The sequence below is a fragment of the Homalodisca vitripennis genome, chromosome 2 (assembly GCF_021130785.1).
Source record: "Homalodisca vitripennis isolate AUS2020 chromosome 2, UT_GWSS_2.1, whole genome shotgun sequence".
Taxonomy (NCBI): Eukaryota; Metazoa; Arthropoda; class Insecta; order Hemiptera; family Cicadellidae; genus Homalodisca; species Homalodisca vitripennis.
Window position 1 is genome coordinate 22,610,429 of NC_060208.1, and position 12,324 is coordinate 22,622,752.

The window sequence follows — 12,324 nt, forward strand, 5'->3', positions numbered from 1 at the left end:
TTTAACGAATCTTTCAAATACAAAGGTAAACATACATTTGGGAAATTTAACTCTGATATGTAGCCTATATTCTTAACAAAGATATGTAATAAAATGTTATAAAGTAGGCATTTACATTTACAGTTACGGTATACTCAGACATGACCTATTTTACATTTTTCTCAGTCTATATTTTTTTGCGGAGTAAAACATTTTAAAATACACACCTATGTGTAGTCAGTTAGTACAGGACTTCTAGTAAAATTTTCTAGGTTTAATGTTCCTTCTATCACTTCAGTGTATAGGCCCACTACTCGTCATTCATCTTATTTGCGCAGACAATGTATAGAAAAGAATTATAGGCTAATTTAAAATTTACTACTTTACCTAAAAATGACTTTTAAAAAACAGCTGTTTGATAGGTTTCAGTACTCGCCATTCAGTATAAAACAAAGAGAATATTAGAAAATAACTGCTACATTTAGTGGTCAGTGGTGCTGGCCTTACGAGCTATGGACGTATTATATCTTAGCCAGTAAAGCTGGACATACAAGCTGAGATAACATTGCGGCAAAAATGAATCCGCGCTTCCAACAAAATGGCGACGGCCATTAGACCTGGCAAAACAAGCTCCAAGGACAAATTATAAATACTGCCTTCAAGTGCATAGGGTTAACACAATCTTTCTAGTCGAATTGCCTGTTCAGAAATCAGAAACTCTTTATTACAAAATTTCTTAGAGAAATGTATAGCGTCAGTTTTACAGTGGATACAATTCAAATTGTATACAAAACAAATGTCACTCTTGAATTTCTTTCCATTGCACATATTCATCTAGGGTGTAGAAGGGTCTTGATGTCAGCCAGTCATTCAGCGATGCCTTCAGCTTCATTCGTTTAAGAGCTTTTGTTCTTGTGGTAGTATGTTGTACAGCTTCTTGCCAGCATATGACGGTTTTCTTTCATACAGTGTAAGAATCTCACTAGAATCTCTAAATTGATACTGAGAATACCATGATACTGGCACTAATTGTATCTTATGTACATAGAACTGAGCGAGCCACTACTGCCTGCACCCGACAGTCTGCTGGCGCAGTGGTCAGCACGACCAGTGTTTGTGGTGGGAGACGTGGAGGATGACAGGCTGACAGTCAGTTACTGAGAATACCATGATACTGGCACTAATTGTGTTGTTGTATGATACAGAACTGAGCGAGCCACTACTGCCTGCACCCGACAGTCTGCTGGCGCAGTGGTCAGCACGACCAGTGTTTGTGGTGGGAGACGTGGAGGATGACAGGCTGACAGTCAGTTACTGGCTCACAGTGCCCCAGCCAGACGATCAAGACAGTGACATGCAACAGGTCAGTACTCAGTACTGTCTAGTGAGTGTAGTTTATACTCAAATAGACAGAACTCGCAATGAGCCAGTTCTTAATTCTGGAGTCATTTGATTCTAAATGGAATCAAAAGTAAAAAAATTTTATATTTAAGATTCCTTAGTTCAGAAAATCAACAAATCAGAAATTTAAAAATGTTGTGTTCAGAGTCACTTAATTCTAGATGGAATAAATATTGTTGCTCAAAAATCAATCGTTCAGTAGTTCAATAATGTTAAGAATGGATTCATTTATTTTATTTCATATTTGTTTCTACTTATTTTTATTTTAAAAATTAGTATATATCCACTTTTAAATGGTTTATACAAATTTGTTTAAGTTTTCCATATGTGTAGACAATTATATTGATTATAGTGCTTAATAAAAATTATATCACCCGGTATAAATAATGATTAAACAATAATTATACATAAAAAAAGCTATTGGAATCATTGTGGAAGATGTGCAAATAATTATATCAAGATACAATTTGTTATCCAAGTGCTATTTTGAAATTAGCTGAATAAAGAAAGACCTAATAAGCTAATTTAAAAATAGCACTTTCTTTAGGTCTTTCTTTATTAAAATGTTTTTAATTAATTGTTGAGATTTCTTTAACAAGGTAAAATCATGACTTTTTACCAAATAATAATTGTTTATCTTAAAGAATCTTCCATGTGGCAGCAAAATTCGTTCTTATATTGTTGAATTTTGAACAAAAACATTGGTTGATGAAAGTTGGTCAGGAATCACTAAATGAAGTCAACCACAATGCAGAATTGCTGAAATGTGTTAAGAAAGTTGATTGAACATGGGTTTACGGACATGACATCAAAAACTAAGGCTCAGTCATCCCAGTGGAGGCATTCTGGATCACCAAGACCAAAAAAGACTCGACAAGTGCAGTCCAACATGAAGGTTATGCTCACTATCTTCTTTGATTTTAATGGCATAATGCATATGAATTCTTGCCATAAAATCAAACCATCAATAAGGAGTACCTTCAATACTACCTTCAAGTTCAACGGTAGTATGAGTGAAATAATCCAGAAAAACTGCCAGGATTTGTGGCAAAATACTTCATGGCTTTTGCACCATGACGATGCACCTGATCACGCTTCATTGCTTTTCCATGATTTTTGCCAAAAACAGTACTGTAACGATGCCCCAGCCTTAACATGCTCCAGATTTTACTCTGTGTGACCTTTTTATTTCCAAAAATTAAAAGAACTTTAAAGGGTCGTTGTTTTACGAGCATAGATGACATTAAAAGTGCATCGCTGAAAGAGCTAAAGGCTATCCCAAAGATTGAGTTTGAGAAGTGTTTCAAGGATTGGAAGAAGCGCTGGGACAAGTGCATAATATTTAATGGGGACTATTTTGAAGGTAGACTTTAATGTAGACAAATACATAAATACTTGTTTTCAAAAAATGAAATTCCCGTTACTTTTTGAATGTATCTACTAGTATACTACAAGCAATATACAATTGAAGATTATAATATATATCCAATATAATCCTTACTTGAGATGTTTATCTGAGCATCAAAAATCTCATTTTTAAGCTCAGTGCCTCTTAATATTAAATCCAATGCAACTACTACATGGTTATCAGCTGAACTTTTAATGTTATTTATGACTTTGAAAGTTAAGTTGCTTTCAAACAAAATAAGAGCTGGTGCACTGGGTTGTAAAATTCAGCCAAATGACAGGTCAAAACCATACTTTTCAGATGTCTGTGTTAGTGAGAAAAATAATTGGTTAAAGAAATTGGTGATCTGACTACAGCACGTACTGCCTATTTTGCTCTATTTGAGGCACATATAAGATACGGTCTAGCTGTATGGGGAGGGACATCAAATGCTAACATGACCAGAATTCTAATCCTTCAAAAAAAAGCAATAAGAATACTTGCAAACCTTCATTTCCGGGAAAGCTGCAGAGAGGTCTTTGCAACATTAAAGATCTTGACCGTGACCGCTCTCTACATACAAGAAGTTATTTTATTTTATATGTTAACAGAGAAAACCTATCAAGGCTTGAAGACCTGCACTACTACAACACCCGCAACTCAACTATGTATCCACTGCCCATTCACCACTTAGCACAGTATGAAAAAAAACCATCCTACATAGGAAGAAAGCTGAGCAACTGTCTACCGATAGAAATAAAACGAAAAAGGGGAAACAGCTAAAGACTGAACTCCATAAACTGCTCTCACACCAGGCCATCTACACACTTGAAGAATTTTACCAAATGACCAATCATGGACATTAATATTCTACTCTAAATGTTTTATGTCACCAATTAGGTTTATTAATTTTTGACACTATCTCTGTACTTGATGTATATGAATAAAGAACATTTTTGACTTTGACTTTGAATAACATACAATGTTTACGTAATGGAAGGAACGTTTTGCTATGAAATGAGATTCTGAATAAATTCTTTGTTGTGTTGAACTAGCTTTCTTTCCCAGATCGCAAATTCCAAAGTAGGTTAATACATCTGACCATTGTTAACTTTGAGCATATATTGACGTACAGAAATAGATTTTCATTTTACCAAAACAACTTTACATAACTAATACTGTTTAGTCCAAAGTACATCAAAGGCTGGTAAACTATTTAGGTAGTTATTTTTATTGACTACTAAAATTATCCAATGTTAAAATATTTGTAACCATCATTGTGGGTTGATTTGTTCAGGTGGGATGTGACCTGATGGAAGTGGCCCGTGTGGAATTGCCCGATCTACCACTGGCGGAGAGATTGGCAACACTGTGCCGTCACAAGGCAGCGCCTGGAGACCTGGAACACGGGAATCCTCCTGGGAAGAAGCGCAGCAACAACATGGCCAGTGAGACCAACACCAGGCGGCCCTTCAGTAAGTATAGAAGTCTGGTACACTGTAGACAAGTTAATTAATTTGTCAGTCTTTTCTCAACAACTACACTATTTCATTTCTATGTTGTGATTAGTCATGAAAATCTTTGGCAGAGATGGTGGCCACATAATCAGCCCTCAAACTGACAATCATATGTGTACGTACTGCCACACATTTTTTAAGTTCCTCCAAAAACAGTAAATTTAAGAAATGAATTACAAATTTTGTCATCACAAACTCGAATTGGCCTATGTACAGAAACAAATTTTTAGGAAGGTACAAATAAAATTATTCCTGATTCCATATGAATGTTTAGTTTAGCTCCAGTTCACCTTCCTCCTATAGTGCAGTGTCTGGAATCTGACGCCGTCACAGACTATATTCCTGAAATCTAGAGTTATGTTTGTCTGAAGGGATCCAAAAAAATTTGACAACGAAGAAGCTCAAAATGAACAAATTACAATGTTTTGACATCAAAATATGTGGATTACGAAATATAAAAGTATGGTGTAATCTAGGTGAACTGGTATTCTCATTGTTTCATCAGGTACACAGTTGGGTGCACTACGATGTTTCTGATAATATGATCTCAAAGCACGGTGGAGCAACCGAGTTTTCTATACATAATGCAGCTGTGGTGGAAGGGTTGATGCAATTCATATGCCTGTCTACTACAATTTGACTAACAGAAAATGCAAAAAATTGTAATACTTCAAAAAATAACTGAGTGATAGTAAAATATGTAAATGTCTGCACATTGAGTACATTTCACTTGAAAAATGGTTTGTTATTACACGAGTTTTTGTTATTTTGTTTTGTTTAGTGGTATGATCAACAGATTGGTTCTAAAATTCTTTAAAACAAAAAAAATAGTGTAAAGCATCCATTGTAAATCAAATGTATTTGATGGATTGGTTTTTATTGTTTCAAATGATTAATTCTAAAAAATTTGAAAATTACATTCTACCATATTGGTTCATTCTATACTAGGCTTCTAAGTGAGATAAATCCATCATGCATCTTTACTTGTGTTGCTGTCATTCATACAGATGGTTTTGTTGCACAACCTTTGTTTGAACCACTGTCTTACTTGAAATTAAAATCTCTACAAGTAATTCTTACCAATGATTTTTCTTAATTTATTCATAGTTTTTTTTCTGTTCTAAACCAACTGAAATATATTACTTAGTGTCGAGTTTCTGTTAATGATAATGTCTACATTTACAAAAAATAATAAAAACATATGCTATTGAACTATTACAATACCTTTCTACATTTTAACGTTCAGGTAATTGTGCTCATCTGTAATGACACAATATATTTCTCTGTCTGTTCCAGTTGCTCCGATGAGGGGAAGAGGGTTCCGGGGAGCTGTTCAGCGTGGAGACATGTTCCGTTCACGACCGCCAAATACCTCCCGTCCCCCCTCCCTTCATGTAGATGACTTTGTTGCACTGGAGACCTGTGGTCAGCAGCCTACTGGTCCCACAGGTTACAACAAGATCTCCATGAGGGTGGCCCAGGTTAGTATCGTATCTACTGTATGGATAATCGGTTTTTTCTGGTTGAATAATTTTAATTTGTGGGGGCAATTGCCACAGAGTTTGTCGGTTAGATGAAATTATTGGTATGAGACACGTTAATCTCTTTTGCCATCAAACTAGAGTTGGAGGAATCAATTTGTCCCGATCAAGACAGACATGTCTCGATGCGTACCGCGAGATGGCATGCATGTCTGGATAAGATGGAACTGTGGAGTCAGTGTATGGTGACCGAGGCTTTCACATCCTTTCTGGACAGGTATCAGAAATATATAGAACATTCTTGTCTTGTTGTTTAATAATTGTGTTAGCATGACAGTCATCAGGTGGTTGAAAGACATAACGGCAGACTTCTGTGATTTTGTTAGCCCCCAAGTTCCTCAAAATGTATTGAAATTATGTTGAAAAATCTTTTTAAAAGTTGTACTTATTTTAAAATAAAATTATTAACGTACATATTGGGAGTTTTTGTAAAATTAAAACAGCTGTTTCTGTAAAGATTCATTCACATCATGCAACATTTTTGCAATTACCCATACTTTTGTACCTTTTCATCTCCTTGTCAGATCATTAGCATAAAATCAAATTATTTTGTTGTCTGTTTAATTTGAACCCATTTACAAAGAACTACTAACATGATTTTAATAGCAATACAGTGTGGTGAAGATGAGGTGTAACTATAGAAAGATCTTTTTAATTTTACAGGACATGATAGCTACAAGAGTGAGGGGTCGGGCCCGGCCGTTCAGCGGAGGACGGTTCTTCCCAACCCCTTATGCCAGGAGAGACAATGGTATGTCAACCATTTATTATTGTAATTTGTTGTGTCTTTTAAGCTGTTTTCTTAACCTGAACTGACTATAAAACAGTTTCAGTGGTGAAATGTTTTGGAAACCTAATACTTAACATTAGTTTAGTTTTGTTTTATATTTATGAATATAAAATGTTTTTTCTCATATTTTATTCAGAAAAACTCAACAATTTTTCATAAAAAAAATACATGATTTCTTGTTTCTGAATTTTCTTAATTATTACCACAATAATAAATATTTTAAATTCAAAGTTTTTATGATAATAGTTCAAAAGATAATTGTCATTGAAACATTAGAAGATCTATTTTCACAGATGAACAGATACATCACTTGAACTAACATGGAGTTTTGTGATTCATGTACTGCAATTTATTTAACACTGAACACTGTTTAAATAGCTTCATAAGATGATACCTGAACATTCATAACCAAGTATAAACAATAATAATTGTAAATGGCGAAGCAAGATAGGCTTAACTCTCCACCATACACTAACAAACAATGTGAACTCAACATGCATGCAGAATAAAATAAGTTACTAATTAGTTTAAACTATATTTTTATGGAAGAAATAAAAAATCAATGTTTTAGTCCAAAATTAACAAAGACATTTAATGTAGGGAGCTTTAAATAAATAAATCTTGGCTTGTTTCTTCTTGATACAATATTGGGCATACACCTTTGCATTTTTTGCAACATTGTGTCACAAAAAAATGTCTAGCACAGAAAGGGTTAATATGTATTGCAATAAAAAGATAAGTATTGTTTAACATCCAAGTTGGAGCTTATATGATACGCATTGTAAAAGTAATCCAATTCAAATACATGCATCATAATATGATTGTTGAGAATAGAATAATTTATTACTTCAAGGCTATCTTTGTAATATTAATATGAAACTGAATTATTTTTCACAATTGGAGGACCCTTAGTTCATGCTGTTTCCAATATTCCTTTATTGAATATAGTGTTGTTATATATTGTTCAGTAGTCAATACTAGTTTCACATGTTGTAGGTAACGGACGTGGAGGCCTTTCCCCTCATTGGCATGGAGAGGGGCCCAGTGGTGGAGGCTCAGGTCCTGGTGGGGGGGGATTCCGGGCCCCTCCTCCTCCTCACGGCTGGCCCCCACATATGCGCTTTTTCTCAAGATAACTAACAACAGTTAATTACCTCAAAGTGGAAAAATAAGAAAGAATTTTTAAAAGCTAGTTTGAAATAATTTCCACAACACCATAGCTCCTAACCAATACTTTAGCTGTATTTGTAACTTTTAAACTTTGCAGTCAAACTTGATCTCACACTGGAAAATGTTCATTTTGATTTTATCTTAATATTTTGTCAATGAGGTTGACAGAACGAGGTATTGACAAAAAAACTGTAAGTGGTAGTTAGTTTTTATGTTAACTAATTAAAATCTTTTTTTATATAAAACTATAAATAATATTAAATCAATTAGGCTCATAATTGTGTAAAAAGTTATTATTTTGAAACAATGTTAGTTTTTATTATTACAGTAAAACTCTGGTTAACCGAATTTGGTACAGTCAAAACCTGGGTCAACTGAAACGGATCCATGAATGGTAGTGTTTATAAATAAATGAAGTAATAGTTTATACGCTACAGTAGAACACTGTGCAACCAAGAATTCTTTGGCAGAAAAGTGCATGTGTGCATGGCTGCAGCGAATGGCCAGGAAAATAATGTGTCTCGATGATTTATCCTCACCCTCCTGCGCCAACCGCATCTGCACTGCGCCACACAGCATCTGCCGTTTTGTTGCGCCATGCCAGCACGCACAATTACTATTAGTCATCTCCCCCGCTTTTGCCTCTATTCCAAAATTATAATTTACAGAAATTGTTTGTATGAATTTCATTTCCCCTACACTCACATTCTAGTAGCTTGTTTTTTCCATGTTATTGGGATAACTGAATAATGGGTTATTTCAAATGGCTGCTACTTCTTTATTTTGGTTAATCAGGGTATTACTGTATTTTTAAGAATATTAATTGTAAATAAAGTTCAAGTAATCAGTTCTTGTTGAATTTCACTTGTTTAAATAAAGGATCATTTTTCACCACATAATGTAAATTTTATTTGGGTGAACAATAAACTCCTACAATTAAAAATACTGATATGAATGTTTTTAATTCCCAGATCTATAAACTATTAGGAACAAAATTTTGAAGTTTTGTTGTGGAACAGGATCACCACTTTAAAAACCAGTGTCATTAATTCTTATCCCAATAAAAACTGTAAGTTGCGGTACCCATATACTTAGTTCCGGACAGATGTCCCAGGTCATACGTAGAGTAGAGTATTGGAACCTGGTATTATAAATTTCTAAATTTGATCAAAATTTACCAATATTAGTCGGTCACTTCCAAACAATTTAAATAAAAGTTTTTATAAATTTTTCTTACAACATTTGAATTTTGTTTTTTTAATAATTTTAGCACATTTTGATAATTATAAAATTTTAAAACAACCATCTTAATGTTAAACTCAGAGAATACTGGTTGACAAAAAATATAAAGGAAACAATTTTACATATACTCTTGCAATGTTCTCACTGGTTAAATGCAATCTATAATTTTGGTTTATTTGTGGTGACATCACTGTCTGTAAGTATTATAATGTATAAATTTAGGCCTTTTTCTTTGATATGTGCATTTGTTTGGTCATACCCTAAATGTAAGAATGTTAGACTTCTTAATATTACATATTATTGTGTTCAAAGTAAAATATTTAAATTAAAATTTGTTTTTAATTTGTAACTATGATTTATTTTGCTAAGATATTTATTGCTATTTTAAGTTTAGTAAAAATTTAATTTTGTATAGTGAAAGAGTAATAAAAAAATATATAATGTATAACTAATCAATTCAGTTTTTAATAAAACCACATAAAATTAGAAGCGTGTGTTTGTCAGTTATATCCACTCAACATTCCTTGTCAGAAAGAAAATATATATATATCTACATAGGGTTAATAAAAAGTCTGAAGACCAGTGACTCTGCAACCTGACGATGACTGTAATACCAGCAGTCAAGTCGTATTCATCGTAAATAAGGTAATCTTCATCCATTTTCTACTGTAGTGGAAATTATTTAATTAGTGCAGTGAATGAAAACCAGTTACATTTTAAAGTATATACAGGGTTGATAAAAAGTGTGGAGACCTCCTGTTAATATTGTAATGGCTCATCCTAAAAAACTAAACTCTGCACACCTTTATTCATGTTATGAGGTACTTTTTGGGCATTATTATTACTTTGTTCACAAATCCAAAATGTGGGATTTTGGGGCAACTCAAAAAATTTCAAATGATAAGCCCCATCGAGTGACACTTCATTTTCAAGGTCCTGATAAAAATAAAAAATAAAAACAAACTAGAGGTACAAACCTTACCCCAGTGCAAAATGATGGCCAGTTCAAAATTTCAGAAGTCAGTATTAACTACTTAAAACTTAAATAACCCTTTGGAGCAGCTAAAAATTGTAAATTTTAAGCACCCAAGATATAATTTCTTCCCAGTCCAAGATCCTTCATTTACAGCATTTAGCCGTAAATAGACTGGGTGGTACATGGCACTTCAATTCCCAGCAGCTTGTTTCAGAACTTGTGGAGGTCTACGCCAATCAATACACAGCAGCAGTGGAATAAAGGTTGTTTTTTAAAAGCAGAAAATGTTAAAAATGGAATGCTTGCTGGGGCGTTGGATGATAATATGGAACTATTTGGAAGCCCTTCAACAAGTGGTGTAGACAAAAATGTGGCTAATGTAAAATAAATCTTCTGAACTCCGGCTATTGTTTGCGTGCAACATTACTTGTCAAAAATTTAAATATGTGCCATAAATTTGCAAAAGTATTTCTGAAATTTGAAAACTTTAGCTGTCATTTTGTGAATATTGGATAGAAATTATTGGATAGAGGATTTAAATTGCTAGAAACTCCACCAAGACGATGCTTCTGTCCACACCGCCTTTGCAGTAACACCTACCTGACTCAAATAGGCGTTGCAAATTTGCCTCAGCTATCACATAGCCCTGATGTGAGTCTGGCATATTTTTTCCTGTTCCAAAAGCTCAAGATAAGCCTGAAAGGCCACCATTTTGAAGATGATACTATAGTCATTCAGCTGAGAAAGAGGTTTTCGCAGGTGACATACAACGAGCCTTAACAGTGTGGAAACTGAGTTAGCAATGATTTCCAAGGATGTTATTTTGAAGAATTCAATATCCAATTGTTTCAATAAATTCTTTTTATTCAACTTACTTTTGGAAAACACTGTACACACTTCTCTTAATACTTCCAAAAACTCTGATGGCTAACAATTCCCTGTGCCTAATGGAAGGAAGTTGTTTCTTTCACCTTTTACTTTTCTAGCCATACCTATGACACATTGGAGGTAGAAAATATTGTATTTTTGGTAAAATACCAATTTTTTTATTATAAAAAATGTTATAAAAACTTAAATGTAATATTTTTTAAAAGCTTTCAAACCATGTACCATGCCATTTGTGTTTAAATTTGAAAATCCAGTGTTCATAATTTATAGCAATAATATTGGAAATGTTCTTATTTTCAACATTGAAAAAAACAGTTTTAGAACTCCTTTTCTTACTTGTTAGATACCGGCCACAGTCTAAATGTAAATAAAATTATTTTCGAAGAGGTTTCAAATAAGTATCAAATAATATGATCTACCCATTAACATTTATTTTTAAATCAAGGGAATTTTGCTTTTCTTTAAGGGAAAGAAAATCTTTATAAATTAATATGGTTACAATGCATTAATTTTGAACTAAATTCTGCAGACTAAATAATTTGCCAGTTTAACTATTTTATATTAAAACCCAATATTGTTACACTTTATTCTGCTGTTTTTAAATAAAAACCGTTTATCGAATAAAAAGTGTATCAAAATATTGTTTTACAACAGCTTTGAAACCATATGCTGTGCGAATGTTGAGTTTAGCTTCAGTTTACTACGATGTTAACTGACACGATCCCAAAGCAACCAAGTCTTCTATACATAACACAGCTATGGTAGGAAGGGCTGATTTAATGCAAATGTTCAGTTTAGTTCCAGTCCACCTTCCTCTTACGTGCAGCATCTGAAGTCTGATACCGTTGCAGACTTGACTCCCGAAATCTGGAGTCATGTTTGTCTGAAGGGATCCAAAAATATTCTGTGACGAAGAAGCTCAAAACGAACGCCGGCATAGTTTCGACATCAGAGACACCCAAACTACAAAAAAGAGTGCAATATAGATGAAGAGGTATTCTCATTGTCTCAATTGTGCACCTGATTTCAAATGTACACTAAAGTTAATTTCTTAAACGGATACTAACATGAAGAAAATTACTTTAATCAACCCATCATTTATGTAATATAATATACAAGAAGTTATAAAAGCGCCTGTTCAGATTTCCAGTATGAATAGAGTATTTTGGATCACATTTCATTAGCTTCTCTAGCTATTACATGTGTTATAATCATCTCAAACTTTAAACATTGGTCTCATTGGAGGAACAAATATATTTTGAAGCTATCAGTTACCCGCGGCTACGCACACAGTTTTGTAGGCTTTGCATATGTATAAGCACATCTGGTTCGAGTGAATTATATTTTCGACGCAAATGTTGAGATTGCCTTGTTGCCTCAATCAAGAAAATCTATAAAAAATTGTATATTTATGGCTATTGTAATTTACATCT

The 12,324-nt window shown here is 33.6% G+C and overlaps 1 protein-coding gene across 2 annotated transcripts in view; it reads left to right on the plus strand.

Annotated features, from left to right (window-relative positions):
* The window catches only part of LOC124353680 (protein virilizer), a 57,484-nt gene extending 48,803 nt beyond the window's left edge, over nucleotides 1-8,681 (plus strand). For both annotated transcript variants that reach the window (XM_046803638.1, XM_046803639.1), the window contains exons 21-26: nucleotides 1,028-1,121; nucleotides 1,279-1,342; nucleotides 4,065-4,242; nucleotides 5,581-5,765; nucleotides 6,489-6,576; nucleotides 7,612-8,681. In XM_046803638.1, the coding sequence (XP_046659594.1) occupies nucleotides 1,028-1,121; nucleotides 1,279-1,342; nucleotides 4,065-4,242; nucleotides 5,581-5,765; nucleotides 6,489-6,576; nucleotides 7,612-7,751 (749 nt within the window). In that variant the 3' untranslated portion in view covers nucleotides 7,752-8,681. The remainder of the gene's footprint in view (nucleotides 1-1,027; nucleotides 1,122-1,278; nucleotides 1,343-4,064; nucleotides 4,243-5,580; nucleotides 5,766-6,488; nucleotides 6,577-7,611) is intronic.
* Nucleotides 8,682-12,324: the final 3,643 nt, after the last annotated feature.